This window comes from Scyliorhinus torazame, chromosome 12 (genome assembly GCF_047496885.1).
Source record: "Scyliorhinus torazame isolate Kashiwa2021f chromosome 12, sScyTor2.1, whole genome shotgun sequence".
In the NCBI taxonomy this organism is placed as follows: domain Eukaryota; kingdom Metazoa; phylum Chordata; class Chondrichthyes; order Carcharhiniformes; family Scyliorhinidae; genus Scyliorhinus; species Scyliorhinus torazame.
In genome coordinates, this window is record NC_092718.1 from 168659927 (window position 1) to 168677475 (window position 17549).

Genomic DNA, 17549 nt, shown 5'->3' on the forward strand with positions numbered 1-17549 from the left:
CAAAAACCAGCAGCTGCAGGTTGGCTGTGTATTTACCTCTGGAAAGGCCAGGCAATATCGATACCAGCAACCATCAGCATAACAAAACAACAGCCATCTGCATACTAATGAGCAATCCCCGGGAACAATAAGCAACATTTAGACACACAAAGCAAAACCAGACTCTTCGGCGCCAGCAGGAGCCTACACAAAAGGAGGTGACCGCCCATCGATCAGGGAACCACTCCAGCATTGGAGAAAATCAAACCAAGCGATTGGGACAAAGTCCAATCACTTGGGACCAGGTACAGGGTCCACCCCGAAAGGCGGGAAGCCCCTGGGGACTATTGGAATTGAGCCCCAAGTTCAAATTGCTCTCTTCTTCTCCACCTCTTCGCTCTCTTCTTCCTGCCCGGGTCACCCAGCAACAACGAACCAACATTGACCGTGACCGGAGCAGTGAAGATCGAAATTGTAAGTCTTAATTCAACGCTCGCTACGAGATAGGCGCTCCTAGCTACCAATCCGTATCAACTTTGAATCCTGCAGGCTCAGAACCCGAACGAAAGGCCATTTGTTTCTCTGACCTGGTGGGCCAGTCCAAAGTTAAGTATAGGCCTGTTAGTTGTAGAAGTAGCTTAGACGTAGAATTTGTGTATGACTAGCGATTACGGTGTATAATAAATGTGCTTTGATTTAAATCTTACTAATCGGTGTATTGGATTATTGATCATTACTCGGACTTGAACCTCGTGGCGGTATCATAAAGATACCTGGCGACTCGAGAGCAAAGGTAATAAAACAGAGCAATTGAACTAAGGCAAAGTTAGCAACACCACAAGAATTCCTACCTTCTACTGTACTGCTCTACAATCAGCGACCTAAAATGTTTTACGCAATCCCAAAGTGGCTTGTATTCCGATCTTTCTTTACAATGGCATTGACTCTCCTTCCTCAAAGAGTGAGATGAAGTTCAGGAATTCACATTCGTGCTGACAATAGGTTTCAGTGAAGTTTCATGCCACTTTCACTGTGCAAGAAGTTTGAGAAAAAACTACTTATTTACTCTGTTCTTCCAAACCTGAGTAATGTATTTTGAGCTAGGGTGACATTCTGGTGGTTACAGGTTAATCACTGCTCGGGACCAATGATGGAGCCATTTTGAGGTGATGAACTAAGACTGTGGCAAGAAGCATTCCAGACAGAAATGTCACAGTTCCAGTAGTGTTCTGGTGGTGTTATGCTGAACAAGCTTGGGGTACAATCAAGTTATTGTGTGTAGGTATAAGAAAATCACCTATTGCAAAGTAAGATTATACATGAAAATATCAAATGATAAGATTTTGCTTTACATAGTTCCTTACCAGTTAGCACTTGTAGCAGAGCGAGTATGGTAATGGACTGGACTAGCAACTCCAATCCTAATATGGCAAAATCTGGTCATTTGTCAAATAACATTGGAAAAAGTAGACATGAAAAACTCAACTGATTTCCATAATATCTTTCAGGGAAGGCAACCTAACATTTATATCAAGTCTGGCCGACATATACATGTTAGCCCAGTCCCATACTGCACGATTAGTTCTCAAAACCCTCAGAAATGATTTTGCAAGTCACCCAATTGTAAAGAAAAATGAATAAATCTCTCAAGGGAACAGCCCCACCTCAAGGCAATGATAATATGCAACCTCTCCAAAAGTTACCCCAAAAGATACAATACAAATCAAGGAAAACTAGCAGTAAATGTACTGGGTCATGTCAGAGCACCATGCAATAGAGTTTAAGCACACTCACCATTCAGCTCCAGAAGAATGGGGGAGGAACTGTTATCAGACACAGGCAGCAGCGGGAAGCCTTTGTCTCCCTTTGTATCTTTTGTTTCATGACTGTTCTTCGATTTTGACTTGTCCTACGGACAGAAAAAATATAAGAATTAGGAGTAGTAAGATAATCTGCCCCTCAGGCCTGCTTCATCAGTCAATAAGATAATGGCTGATCAGATTGTGATCTTAACTCGGCTTTCTTGCCTGTCCTCCATAACCCTTGACTCTTTTGTCAATAAAAGTTCCTCTAGGGCAGACTTACCTATATTCAATGACCCAGCCTCCACTGCACGCTGGGTAAGAGATTTCCAAGCACTAAACACTCACCTCAGGCAGTTAAAATTCCTTTTAATCTCAAGCCTAATTTTGAAACTGTGCCCCCAGTTCGAGGGGAAACATCCTCTCTGAATCTTCCCTGTCAAGCCCCCTCAGAATCTTATACATTTCAATAAGATCACCTCTCATTCTTTTCAACTCCAAATGAGCATAGGCCCCACCTGCTCAACCTCTCCTCAAAAGGTAAACCCTTCATCCCAGGAATCAGTCTAGTGAACTGTGCATTAACTGCTTCCCTCCTTAAGGTGGCCAAAACTGCACACTAGATGTTATATCACCAATGTACAGTTATAACAAGACTTCCATACTTTTATACTCCACGCCCCCCTTCCAGTTAAAGCCAACATCATAACTGCCTTCCTAATACTTGCTGTACCTGCATGTTAACTTTTGAGATTCATGTACAAGCATATTCAGATCCCTCTGTATCGCAGCATTCTGCAGTCTCTCGTCATTTAACTAATATTCTGCTTTTCCATTCTTCTTGCCAAAATGGGCAACCTCCCATTTTCCCACATTCTACTCCATCTGCCAAATTATACCCTTTCTGGTACACACCTCAGTAGATGTCACTGCGTAGTGATCACAGTGAGAACCTGGGATGTTTTTTATTTATTTATAAATTTAGTGTACCCAATTCATTTTTTCCAATTAAGGGGCAATTTTTAACTCTATTGCTAACACAGGGCCACTGAGGTCAATTATAGCATTTCTGAAAGAAGCAAAGTTGAGATCAGTTAATTCAGCACAGAATGGTAAATGAACCTGGGACCTTCTTGGTTTTACACTGGTCAATACACTTACCAATTGAGCCATTCGAGGAGCTCGGATGTCCTTTAGAAAAAAAAAGAAAAATAGAGTGTCAAGAATTATCAATTTTAGCAATTATTTTAGTGACTGCTGATATCACTATGGGTGACTGATTTTGAGAAATTACTGAGACAGTCATTTAGTAGTACAGAACTTGAATATTGTTGAAAAGAGAGACATGTTACCAAAGCTTTTGTCTTGCACTCAATTGGACATTCAATTGCAAGAATGCCAAATTTCAAACGATCATAACAATCTATACTACAGGAGAAAAGGAGTGCTAATTGATTGACAAGTCAACTCTGACTGGCCGAGGCTTTGCCGTGTAGAAAATAGTGGGAAACCCTAGGCTCTTGAAACCTCTAGGTAATTCTAAAAAGGTGCAAGGCTTGAACATATTCCTTTTGTTTGCAGAGAGCAGGTCACTTCCCGCAAGCGTAAATGAGTTACGTTAATAACACGTTAAAAGCATCAGCTCTCTTTTCAGCAATTACTGAGACCAACAGTGTGAGGAACTGGGGTAACTTGTATCAATATAGTACCGTTAATGTTTAAAATGTTTTCTAAGGGTAATGGCAATGAGAATAGAGGAATGTGTCCCGGGGGTGGTCCACGAGGACCAAACTGGGTTTGTGAAGGGGAGACAGCTGAACACGAATATACGGAGGTTGTTAGGGGTAATGATGATGGCCCCACCAGAGGGAGAAACGGAGATAGTAGTGGCGATGGATGCCGAGAAAGCATTTGATAGAGTGGAGTGGGATTATTTGTGGGAGGTGTTGAGGAGATTTGGTTTTGGAGAGGGGTATGTTAGATGGGTGCAGCTGTTGTATAGGGCCCCAGTGGCGAGCGTGGTCACGAATGGACGGGGATCTGCATATTTTCGGCTCCATAGAGGGACAAGGCAGGGATGCCCTCTGTCCCCATTATTGTTTGCACTGGCGATTGAGCCCCTGGCGATAGCGTTGAGGGGTTCCAAGAAGTGGAGGGGAGTACTTAGGGGAGGAGAAGAGCACCAGGTATCTTTGTATGCGGACGATTTGCTACTATACGTGGCGGACCCGGCAGAGGGGATGCCAGAAATAATGCGGATACTTGGGGAGTTTGGGGATTTTTCAGGGTATAAATTGAACATGGGGAAAAGTGAGTTGTTTGTGGTGCATCCAGGGGAGCAGAGTAGAGAAATAGAGGACCTACCGCTGAGGAAGGTAACAAGGGACTTTCGTTACCTGGGGATCCAGATAGCTAAGAATTGGGGCACATTGCACAGGTTAAATTTAACGCGGTTGGTGGAACAGATGGAGGAGGATTTCAAGAGATGGGATATGGTATCCCTGTCAATGGCAGGGAGGGTGCAGGCGGTTAAGATGGTGGTCCTCCCGAGATTCCTCTTTGTGTTTCAGTGCCTCCCGGTGGTGATCACGAAGGCTTTTTTTCAAAGGATTGAAAAGAGCATCATGGGTTTTGTGTGGGCCGGGAAGACCCCGAGAGTGAGGAAGGGATTCTTACAGCGTAGCAGGGATAGGGGGGGGCTGGCACTACCGAGCCTAAGTGAGTATTATTGGGCCGCTAATATTTCAATGGTGAGTAAGTGGATGGGAGAGGAGGAGGGAGCGGCGTGGAAGAGATTAGAGAGGGCGTCCTGTAGGGGGACTAGCCTACAGGCTATGGTGACAGCCCCATTGCCGTTCTCACCGAGGAACTACACCACAAGCCCGGTGGTGGTGGCTACACTGAAGATTTGGGGACAGTGGAGACGGCATAGGGGAAAGACTGGAGCCTTGGGGGGGTCCCCGATAAGAAACAACCATAGGTTTGCCCCGGGGGGAATGGATGGGGGATATGGAATGTGGCAAAGAGCAGGAATAACGCAACTGAAAGATCTGTTTGTGGATGGGAAGTTTGCGAGTCTGGGAGCGCTGACCGAGAAATATGGGTTGCCCCAAGGGAATGCATTCAGGTATATGCAACTGAGGGCTTTTGCGAGGCAACAGGTGAGGGAATTCCCGCAGCTCCCGACACAAGAGGTGCAGGACAGAGTGATCTCAAAGACATGGGTGGGGGATGGTAAGGTGTCAGATATATATGGGGAAATGAGGGACGAAGGGGAGATTATGGTAGATGAACTAAAAGGGAAATGGGAAGAAGAGCTGGGGGAGGAGATCGAGGAGGGGCTGTGGGCAGATGCCCTAAGCAGGGTAAACTCGTTGTCCTCGTGTGCCAGGCTAAGCCTGATTCAGTTTAAGGTATTACGCAGGGCACATATGACTGGAGCACGGCTCAGTAAATTTTTTGGGGTGGAGGATAGGTGTGCGAGGTGCTCGAGAAGCCCAGCGAATCATACCCATATGTTTTGGTCATGCCCGGCACTACAGGGGTTTTGGATGGGGGTGACAAAGGTGCTTTCAAAAGTAGTAGGAGTCCGGGTCGAACCAAGCTGGGGGTTGGCTATATTTGGGGTTGCACAAGAGCCGGGAGTGCAGGAGGCGAGAGAGGCCGATGTTTTGGCCTTTGCGTCCCTAGTAGCCCGGCGCAGGATATTGCTAATGTGGAAAGAAGCCAAGCCCCCGGGGGTGGAGACCTGGATAAATGACATGGCGGGGTTTATAAAGCTAGAGCGGATTAAGTTCGTCCTAAGGGGGTCGGCTCAACGGTTCACCAGGCGGTGGCAACCGTTCGTCGAATACCTCGCAGAAAGATAGACGGAATGGGAAAAAGAAGGCAGCAGCAGCAGCCCAGGATCGGGGGGGGGGGGGGGGGGAAAGGAGGAACCAGAAGGACTCTCAGGGTTGTTAATATATACTGTATAGTATGTATAGGTCGTTGCTACAGATAATTATATATTGGACTGTTAAATTATATTTTTGGAGAGTGTTACTTGTGACAAGGCAGTTGCCAATTAGGGCTAGTTTTCATTTTTGTTATTTATTATTTAGTCATTTTTTGTTTATAAAATAGGTCATTGTTATTTGTGTTGTTATAATATTGTGTAAAGGATGCACAATGTACTGTGTTGGTTGACCAAAGATTTTCAATAAAATATTTAATAAAAAAAAAAATGTTTTCTAAGGTACTTCACAAATGTGTCAGGGAAAAGGCTGAAGGGGCAAGCATTACTAATAGAACAATTTAAAGAGAGGAATAGGGCAGAGAGACACAATGCTGGAGTCAAGGAAGGGGTAATTTGAAGATGGTTATAGAGCTGGAGAAGATTGGAACATGAAAGGATTTAAGCACAAAGGTGAAAATATTTCATTTGAGCTGTTAAAAGACCAAGAACCAAAAGAGATTAATTAGCAACAACAGATGTGAAGGGCAGGTAGGATTGGGCATATTAGATTAAAAGGCAGCAGAGATTTAGACAAACTGGCATTTATGAACAATGGAGGACGATGACCAGCCAGCAGAACGTTGAAATAATCGAGTCTGGACAGTGTCTCATTGTCAGAAGGGTTGAAGTAGGGATGAAAGCTGGTGATGTTACAGAGTGGGAAGAAGCAGAGTTTGTGATGGAGAGAATATGAAATTGGAAGATCAGCTTAAGGTTAAATAAAACAGGGTTGCTAAGAGTCTGATTCAGATGGGGACAGGGCCAGGGAATGGTGTCTTTGTGATGGGAGCCAAAGACTCCCATGGGGGAAATTATAACTCATCCAAGGCTGGATATTGGACGAGCACTAGAAGAGTTGAATGATGTGGTAGAAAGATGGAGCTGGCTGTCATCAGTATTTATGTGCAAGTCTTCCAGCATCCACAGAACACAAAAGAAATCCAGAAAAACAATTCAAAAAGAAAATTGGCAATCTCAATGATATATCCATAATGATAGGCATCTTCCTCTTCCACTCCACCAGTGGCTACAATAATACACAGTGCACCTTAAGTTTTGCTTTGTGATAAATGTTCACGTTTTAGGTGGAAGGCAGTGGACGCAGCCTTTGAATATTTTTAAGGCAGAGCCAGATAGATTCTTGATAAGCAAGGAGGTGAAAGGTTGTCTGGGGTAGGTGGGAATGTGGAGTTGAGGTTACAATCAGATTAGCCATGATCTTATTGAATTGCAGAACAGGCTCGAGGGGCCTACTCCTGCTCCTAATTTGTTATGTTGGTTTGTATGTTTTGCGCACCAGTGTCATTTAAAGCCACTCACAGGTGAGCACACTTGGTTGAAAGCTCCGCATCCCAATAATGTGAAGTAGCTCCAACATCAATACTCTGGTATTTGTGGTGTGTACAGTTTTACTGTTGGGGCAGTTTTGTGTTGTGGATCCAAATCCATGGTAACTGGATCAAGATTGCCTAAATTGATTTTTCACATGGCCTGATCATATGTCTTCAATTTTTATGTTAATTTAAGTGAACGATCATGAAATACCCACCTCTTTGGGGTCAGTCACTGGCACCCATTTAAAGATCCGCAACGATGTATCACCCACCGTCACCCACTTCTTCTCCCTGTGGTAGTTCAGAGTTCACTGTCAATGAGCTGAATGTGAGGAACTGAGAGCTTCAAGTTTAAATAAAGGAAGCGCTAATCCACACAGACTAATAGAGTCTCAGTCTTCAAAGCTGACTGGTAGGAAATTTGTACACAGCACACAACGGTTGCAGCAAGGCAGGCTGCACAACAGACATTTAAAAATTGCAACTTCTAAGGAACACAACTACATATTTCTCTGTACAAATAGTCAGAATCTGTCGTATTGGGTAAAACATCAACAAATTGCAACTGAACAAAGAACATCACAGTACAGGAACAGGCCCTTCGGCCCACCAAGCCTGTGTTGATCCACATTCCTTACTTAGACATATTAAAAATATTTACAAACAAAAAAATAAATCCTAGCCAGGTCATGCTCATGCCAATCACAGTTGCTAAAGGATGTTTACAGGTTGGTCAGGAATCAGAAATTTACACTAGTGCCAATCTGTCAACTTGCTGCGAGAAGATTAATGTAATTCTTACTGACTTTCATCACTGCTTATTTACAGAGATTATACCTAGGTGCCTTAAAGGGACAGGCAAGAGCAAACATGGCTTCACTGTAATAGTTAAATAATATATTGGTGTTATTCTGCTCCTCCCTCACATCCAGTTTACCGTGGGAAAAGCTAAAGGAGATTGGCTAGTTTAAACAAAAGACACAAAAATAGCAGTACCTAAGTTGCTTCAATATTATGAACACGGAGGAACCTTTGTAAAGCATTTAAAAATACCTGTGATATGTATTGATAAATTGAAGACAGCTATTATACCACATTGGAATTAAATAAATCAGTGTAATTAATAACACCGGTGAGCTACAGACACAAATTGCGACAAGGGACTACAATATAGTCGCATTAACGGAGACTTTTTCCAATCGCCCAGTTCGAGGGATCACTCTCACTGAAAATAACTATGAACATTTTTACATTCAATGTCTTCTGGTCAGTTTCCATAATTACTTCAAAGGAATTATGTCGTGCCCACTGTTAGCTAGATCATCGCTTACACCACTGACTCCACTTCATTTCCCATAACCAGATCTAACACTGCTTTCTTCCTTGTTGGACTCTAGACATTATCAAAAGAATTCTCCTCTGCACATATCAGAAATTCTCCCCCATGATTATATTCAACGCTGTGGGAGGTATTTTCAGCCAGCGGTTTCAGAGGTGAAAATGGCGACGCCAGCGGAAAATGCCATGAAATCGCAGGAACGAGAACCGTGGCGGTGGGATCTCTCGTTCTTGGATTTTCCCTGCCCCCTGTCGGTCCCCCAGATAGGAACATCAAGTCAGCGAGGTTTACAATAGCTTTAGCAAAACGGGAAGCTGTTGAGAGGAACCCGTCGGGGACACAAAGGTAGGTACAGCCTCTTGGGCAAAGTGGGACATGCCCTCCTTGCATCGACCCCTGGCAGTGCGAGGGGTGGGTTCCCCTTAGGAGTGTGGAAGAAGTCTCCTCATATGTGGTGGGGGAGGAGTGTAGTGTGTGTGTATGTGGAGGGGGGGGGGGGGGGTTGCCCCCGATGCTTGTGGGCACCGGGGGATCCTTTCCAATGCAGGTCAATGATCCCTTTAAAGACGACACCCCGATCTCTGTTGCTTTGCGCCAGCTCTATCAGGCTACACTCCACCAGAGTGACCTTGGAAACCACAATCTCAGATTCTCTGTGCACAGAGTCTGGAGCGAAAACCTGATTCGGAGCTGGATAGCCACACGCCGGTTATCTTGCTGAAACTGATACGCTTGACAAATTATCGGAATGTTCCGTCCTATGTTTTTCTCTGTTCATTTTAGGATAAATACAGCCTTCTAATATTTCTACTCTATTTTTGTTAGACACCTCTGAAATGGCCGGAGTGATGGGGCATTCAGTAAAGTTTAGGAGTAAAAAATGCATATTCCTTTGAAGAGAAAAAAGATCGAGCATCTACAACTAAGCCCTTCTGAATACAAAGGAAACAAAAGGTAAAATAACATTGAAAAAGGAACTCGATTCAATTAATGACCCAGAAGGTTATGAAATGAACAAGAAATAATTGAAAAGGTTAATATGAGAGGCAGAGAGGTTATGAGAGAAGTTTAGCAGGCAACATTAAATTGAACTATGAAACATTTTATAAACATATAAGTATAAGTAGTTAGCTGGGGAAAAGGCTAGTCATATTAGAGACCAAAGAAAAATCTTCTTATAGAGACAGGGAACAGGGTAAAAGTACTTTGCATCAGTGTTCACAAAGGATGTGGATGATTTGAAGTTTACGATCAAAAAGGAGAGGGAAGTAATGGATCGGATAATAATCGAGAAGATATAATAAAATGATTAGAATGCTGAAAGTTGGTTAGTCACCTGATCCAGATGGAATGCATCCTAGGTTGCTAAAAGAAGCAAAGATAGAAACAGGAAAGAGGAATTGGTCACAGTTTTTCAACAAGTGGGATTGCTAATTTTATGTCACTGTTCAAGGAAGGGAGAGGGATAAACCAAGAAAACTACAGACTAGGCAGTCAGAAATCGGTGGTGGGAAAGTATTGGAAACCATTATTTGGGACAAAATAAACTTTCATTTGGGAAGGCATGGGTTAATCTAGGACAGCCAGTCTGAATATATTCGACACAAATCACGTCTGACAACTTGACTAATCTTTTGGTGAAATAGAGGAAGTTGATCAAGTTTGTGAAGTAGATGTATACATAGACAGTCCTTCACTTTACGACTTTCGATTAACAGTGCTTACGCCATTTATAAATTTATACCCTGTTCTGACTTTAATGGCGTTCATACATGCGCATCAACATTCAGTTGCTGTTCTGGCGCATTTTTACGGTGCTTGCTGCCTTTGTTTTTCTTAAAATTTAGAGTTTCTTTGCCCATAATAATGGCATAAAAGCATAACTCTGGTACAAGAAACATTGAACAATTACAATGAAACAAAATGTAAAAATTAAGTGCATTTTATTGTATGTAGAGGAGTGGTTTATCCATTTTAAAGCCAGGGCTAATTTGCTCGGCAGGTTTTTAATGTTGTCAAAACTGGGCTCTTGAGGGGGAAAAAAAATGCTGTCCAGAACCTCCATTGCCAAAGAGGAGAAATCCATGCCAGGGTACAAAGCTGCTAAAGATAGGCTCACTCTTTTGCTCGGTGCAAATTCTGCAGGTGACTTTAAACTTAAACCCCTGCTTGTGTACCATTCGGAAAAACCTCAGGGCTTTCGAGGGATAGTCCAAGGCATTTCTCCCAGTGATCTGGGAATCCAATGGCAAGGCATGAGTCAATAGGGACATCTTTAAGGAGTGGTTTAAGCATCATTTTGTGCCAAGTGTCAGGAATTATTACAGCAAAAACATCTTGCATCTAAAGCATTGTTAACCCCCAACAATGCTCCGAGTCATCCATCCATCCTTGTTGACATGCATCCTGACATCAAAGTGGTGTTTCTGTCCCCCAGCACCATCACACTGTTGCAGCCCATGGGCCACTAAGGCCTACTATCTTAGCAGCACATCTGCTCAGGCCATAACAGTACCAAAGAAGGAAGATGGACCAACTCTGAAAGACTCCAACATTTACCATGTAGTTAAGAACACAGGTGAAACGTGGAATGATGTCACACATTCAAAATTGCATGGTGCTTGGAGAAAATTTTGTCCTGAGGAGAGCACCTCAAATTTCCTTGGACACTTTCTCTAAGAAAGCAGACAAGTCCCCAGAAATCACCTGCAACAAAGAATCCCAAGACTCCAGTCAGGCACCCTTCAAAATGTAAAACCAAGAGCTTTTCAAAAAGTCCAGGTCACCTCATAAAGGTCCTTCCAAATCACCTCAAAAAGCTCGGAAACCTTCACCCATCAGACCCACCCAGGAGCCCAGGAATGATGAAGAAACATTCAGGCTTTAAATGTGTCTAAGCTTTTTAGATCATGTGTAGGTACTGGGGTAATATACAGTATTATACAGGACATGCATTTCTATGATTTTTGTCAATAAATACATTAACGTTGCTATATTACTCATCTATAATTGATTGGGTACAAAATGCTGGATCATTTTGCTGAAAATCAGTGTCAGATCTTGGTTCAGGAATCAATCCCCATTAATAACATTGCTCTTATGACATTTTGACTCAAGAGGCGGTTTTCAGGAACCAATCAAGTCCGAGGACTGCCTGTGGGGACTTTCGGAAGGCATTCACCGAAGTTACACATGGAGGCTTATGTAGATTGAAGACCAGGAATTAAGGGGAAAGTGGTTACTTGGATACAAAATTGGTTTTGGTGACAAAGAAAAGTGGATGTTTTTCAGGATGGAAGGTGGTTTGCAGAGGTGTTCTCCAAGGGGTCAGTTTTGGGTTCATTACCTAGACTCTGGTGTAGGGAGAAATATTATAAAGTTTACAGATGATCTGGTAAGGCAGATCATGATGAGGGTAGTTTATAGTATTCGGAATGATTTGGGATAGTGGCATGGAGTTCAATACGAATAAGTTATGAAGTTTTGCACTGAGAACTGGGCAGCACAAGTGATTAGCACTGTGGCTTCACAGCGCTAGGGTTCCAGGTTCGATTCCCTGCTGGGTCACTGTCTGTGCAGTCTGCACGTTTTCCCCGTGTGTGTGTGGGTTTCCTCCGGGTGCTCTGGTTTCCTCCCACAGTCCAAAGACGTGCAGGTTAGGTGGATTGGCCATGACAAATTGCCCTTAAGTGACCAAAAAAGGTTAGGAGGGGTTATTGGGTTACGGGGATAGGATGGAAGTGAGGGCGTAAGTGGATCGGTGCAGACTCAATGGGCCGAATGGCCTCCTTCTGCACTGTATGTTCTATGTCTAAAGAACTAATAGGGAAAGGAAGTATAATACAAGGCATGATGGTGAAAAGTGAAGATGAGCAGAGAGAGACCTTGTTTTTTAAAGACATAAATCCTTAAAGGTGACAGGGCAAGTCGATAAGGTAAAGCATACAAGGAGGAATAGAACATAAAAGCAAAGATCATACTAAATTGTTATGAAACACCACTCAAGCATCAGCTAAATAATTGTGGCCGCTTCAGAGAAGATGTAAAAATATTAGTAAGAGTACAAATTAAGTTTACCAGGATGTTACCGGTGTTGAGCAACTTCCGTCCTGAGGAGAGGCTGAAAGAACTTGGACATGAAACAGTTCTTGGGCAGCTTGGATTTCCCAATAGTAGAGGAGGGGAAACTGCAGGTGAGAGAGGCCCCACTTGGGTTAGAGGAGGTGATGAGATGCATTGGGTCAATGCAGTTTGGGAAAGCTCCATGCCCAGACAGATTCCCAGTGGAATTTTATAGAAAGTTTGCAACGGAGTTGAGGCCTCATCTAATGGAAATGTTCAATGATTTGTTAGCCCGCATTGGCACAAGCTTCGATTTCACTCATTTTGGAAATGAATAAGGATTCTGAGGATTGAAAAATTTTTTTTTAAGCATACCCAATTCATTTTTTCCAATTAAGGGGCAATCGAGCGTGGCCAATCCACCGACCCTGCACATCTTTGGGTTGTGGGGGCGAAACCCACGCAGACTTAGGGAGAATGTGCAAACTCCACAAGGACAGTGACTCAGAGCTGGGATCGAACCTGGGATCTCGGCGTCGTGAGGCAGCAATGCTAACCACTGCGCCACCGCGCTGCCCTACGTTTCTGAGGAGTGTGGTTCTTATCGACCTATATCATTCCTAAATGCGGATGTGAAGGTGCTGGCAACACGCTTGGAGGATTGTTTGCCGGGGGTGATAGTGGAGTGCCAGATAGGGTTTGTGAAGGGGGACAATTGTCGACCAATACAAGGAGGATGATGACACCCCAGACTGGTCAGGAAACAGAGATAATGATTTCCATGAATGCGGAGAAGGCGTTCGACCGGGTTGATTGGGAGTATCTTTGAAGTATTGAGACAGTTTGGCTTTGGACCGGAGTTCATTGCCTGGATTAGTCCCCACAGCTCGTGTTCGCACTAACACAGACGTTTGGGGTATTTTTGTTTGCACAGGGGTATAAGGCAGGGATGTCCACTCTGCCCATTACGTTTTGTGTTGGTGATTGAGCCGATGGTGATTGTGCTTGGGCATCAACGGAGTGGAGGGGAATAGAAAGGGGGTGGGGGGGGGGGGGGGGGGTAAGGTATGGAACCCGAGTGTCCCTATATGCGGATGACTTGTTATATGTGACAAACCCGATCTCCAGTATGAACAGGATTATGGAGATGCTGAGTAAATTTGGCACTTTTTTGGGGTACAAGCTAAACGTGGAAAGAGGGAGGTCTTTCTGGTGAGTTCCCATGGACAAGGCAGGGGCTGGGAGAAGTTGCTGTTAGTCAGGTTGAGTTTCCGGTATCTGGGAATACAGGTTGCACATAGCTGGGCTCTGTTACACAACTTGCATGTGACCAACCTGGTAGAAGGGGTGAAGGAGGATTTAAAGAGGTGGGAAGTTCTCCCGTTATTGCTGGCAGGGCAGGTCCAAATTGTAAAAATGACGATCCTACCGAAATGTTTATTTATTTTCCAGAATCTTCCGATTTTCCTGGCCAAATTCTTTTGGGAGAAGGGTAAACAAGTAAAGTGCCTTGGATCTGGAGGGCCCTTTTGCAGAGGGCCAGGCAGTCGGGGGGGGGGGGGGGGGGTTTGGTTTGGGAGTAGATGGAGGAAGTCCGAGGGCGTTTGTGATGGCTCCGTTTCCGGTCTTGCTGGACAAATACTCTATGAGCCATCGGTGGTTGCTCCGTTAAGAGTTTGGAATCAGTTTAAGCAATATTTTAAGCTGGAGAGAATGCTGTTGTGGGCACTGGTTTGTGGAAATCATAGATTTATTCCAGTGGGGTTGGCTTCGATATGCAGAGTTGGGGAATGGTGGGGACAGTGAGGTTAAGGGACTTGTTTGTGGAGGGTAGACTTGCAGAGCTGGGGGAACGCGTAGAAAGGTTTCAGCTCCCGAGGTGGAACGGATTCCGCGACTTGCACGTTAGGAATTTTGTGGAGAAGGAGCTGACCACGTTTCCGGCCCCTCTGTTGCTGGAAAATATAGTGTCAGGGTGAGATAGGGGAGGGTAAGATCACCGATATTTAGAGGGAGTTAATGGAGTGGGAGAGGGCCTCGCTGGAGGAGATAAAAAGCAAGGTGGGAGGAGCTGGGTGGTGCATTTGAGGGGGGGTTGTGGAGTGAGGCCTTGCGTAGGATAAACTCAATCTCATCATTTGCGAGATTGAGCTTAATTCAATTTAAGGTGGTGTACAGAACACACATGACAAAGATGCGTTTGAATAGGTTCTTTCTGTAGGTGGAAAACAGATGAGTGGTGTTTTAAAAAAAAAAATTTAGCGTACCCAATTCATTTTTTTCCATTGGGCAATTTAGCATGGCAAATCCACCTACCCTGCATATCTTTGGGTTGTGGGGGCGAACCCCACGCAAACACGGAGCGAATGTGCAAACTCCACACCAACAGTGACCCAGAGCCGGGATCGAACCTGGGACCACGGTGCGTGAGGCAGCAGAGTTAACCACTGCGCCACTGTGCTGCCCGCGAGTGGTGTTTAAGGGGACCAGTGAACCACACACACATGTTCTGGTCCAGTCTGAAATTGGCTGGATTTTGGGAGTCCTTTTCGAGGACAACGTCAAAGACTTTAGGGGTAAAGGTGGCCCCAAGCCCATGGGTTGCGATATTTGGGGTACTGGAAGATCTAGGGGGCTGGCACCAAGGTAGCACTTCCAAGATGCCAGGTTGGCACTGCCAGGGTACCCTAGTGGCAGGGCACCACTCTGCCCAAAGGCTATGCAGCTAGGGGCCTCCAAACTCCTTGGAGACCCCGAATGCCATTCCGTCTAGTCCCAGTTTGTAGGGACCAGTTTTTTTCTTTTCAAACAATATACTTTATTCATAAAATCTCTAATAAACATTACAGAACATTTCGAATTGTTATGACTGTACATTTCCTCCAAAGTTACATACTCACTAGACTTTCTTGCATTCAATTGGGATGGCATTCCACACATTTCCCTGTTTACTTTACAATTCTTTCTTAAATATTTACATCGTCATGTTTCTTTCAATACGTTTGTACATTGGAGTGTTAATGACCCAGACCGAGGGATTTTACACGGTTACCAGCCCCTCGGTGTACATTTGCTGGAAGACCTTACAGAGTGGCCTTTCCCCATTGCGCCTTGGCGGCAGCTTCCCCAAGCTTGAGTGCGTCCCTCAGCACGTAGTCCTGGACCTTGGAATGTGCCAGTCTGCAACACTCGGTCGAGGACAGTTCTTTGTACTGGAAGATCAGCAAGTTTCGGGCAGACCAAAGAGCGTCTTTCACCGAGTTGATGACCCTCCAGCAGCAGTTGATGTTTGTCTCGGTGTCTGTCCCTGGAAACAGTCCGTAGAGCACAGAATCCTGTGTCACAGAGCTGCTCGTGATGAACCTTGACAAATACCACGTCATCTCTCTCCAGACCTTCTTTGCAAAGGCACATTCCACAAGGAGGTGGGTGACCGTCTCATCTCCCCCGCAGCCACTCCGAGGGCAGCTTGCGATGGCGCTGAGACTTCGGGTGTACATGAAGAATCTGACAGGGAGGGCCCTTCTCACCACCAGCCAAGCTAGGTCTTTGTGGTTGTTTGACAGTTCTGGTGATGAGACGTTCTGCCAGATGACTCTGATAGTCTGCTCAGGGAACCATTCCACATCCTCCACAGTCTCCTTTTCCATAAGGGCCTCGAGGACATTATGTGCAGACCATTGCTTCATTGCCTTGTGGTCAAAGATGTTTTTCTAAAAAAAAAAAATTCCACGAGGGACAGGAGATACGGCACGGTCCAACTACTTGGAGCGTTCCGCGGCAACGAGGCCAGGCCCATCCTTCGTAACACCGGGGACAGGTAGAACCTCAGTATGTAGTGACACTTGGTGTTTGCATACCGGGGTCCACGCACAGCTTGACGCAGCTGCACACAAAGGTGGCCATCAGAATGAGGGCTACGTTTCTCCCTCCCTTATCCAGAGATTTGTACATGGTGTCCCTTCGGACACGGTCCATCTTGGATCTCCAGATGAACTTAAAGATGGCTCGGGTGACTGCTGCGGCGTAGGGTCGGGTAATGGGCCAGACCTGCGCCACGTACAGCAACACCGAGAGTACTTCACACCCGATGACCATGGTTTTGCCCGCAATGGAGAGCAATTGCTCCCACATGCCCAGTTTCTGTCTTGCCGTGGCGATGCGCTCCTCACAGTTTTTGGTGCACGCCCCAGCCGCTCTGAACCATATCCCCAGCACCTTCAGGTAATCTGACCTGACGGTGAAGGGGACAAAGGACCGGTCGGCCCAGTTACCAAGTTTGTAGGGACCAGTGCTGAATGGCACTTGCCCGAGATTTCTGAGGCAAAGGGGTTGAATCCCAAAGCTTCAGGTACCTTGGGAATCTGCACATTAGGGTGAAGCTAGCTGCCTCGCTTTAATATGCAGATTTTCTAAAAAGTGATCCCACCCATTGTGGACGAGATTCACATCGCAATGTTCTCACAAGATCGTGTTGAACCTCGCGAGGCGTTGCGAGTCATGTAAATCCCGGGAGTGGGGTCTTCTGGCTTTCCCTGGCTTAAAATACTAGTCTTAGACCCACTCTTTTCTCCCTCAAACTGAATGTAAAATTGAATATTATAGAATAGATTATGATCACATCAGAAACTGTTAGCCAAAGTTAAAGCTCATGGATTTGAAGGCAAATTGTTGACTTGGTCAGGAAATTGGCCGTGTCACAGCAGACAGAGAAGACAATGATCTGGTAGGTAGTACAGTTGGCAGGCTGTGACTAGTGCAGTATTCCCTGTAAAATGCACAGGTATGCAGCAACCCGAAAGTCCCTGCCCAGGCTGCACCTAAGTTGGCCTATTTAAGTTGCCAGGCAAAAACGTTTAAAATAACTTAAGGAAACCTTCACACTCCAAAAAAAGATTTGAGGGAACGTTGGACTATGTCCTGCAAGGCCCAAACTTTTCACTATACATTTGCAACTTAGTTGACAAGCTAGAAAGCAATATATCAATATTTGTTATTGACAGAAAGGTAGTTGGTATTGTAAACAATATGGATGG

At 44.9% G+C, this 17549-nt stretch overlaps 1 protein-coding gene across 2 annotated transcripts in view; it reads right to left on the minus strand.

Annotated features, from left to right (window-relative positions):
• Positions 1-17549, minus strand: part of LOC140386728 (B-cell CLL/lymphoma 7 protein family member B-like) — a 34265-nt gene that overhangs the window by 12511 nt on the left and 4205 nt on the right. For both annotated transcript variants that reach the window (XM_072469346.1, XM_072469345.1), the window contains exons 2-4: positions 7328-7403; positions 2943-2972; positions 1774-1888 (exon numbers count right to left, since the gene is read on the minus strand). In XM_072469346.1, coding sequence (XP_072325447.1) covers positions 1774-1888; positions 2943-2972; positions 7328-7403 — 221 coding nt within the window. The remainder of the gene's footprint in view (positions 1-1773; positions 1889-2942; positions 2973-7327; positions 7404-17549) is intronic.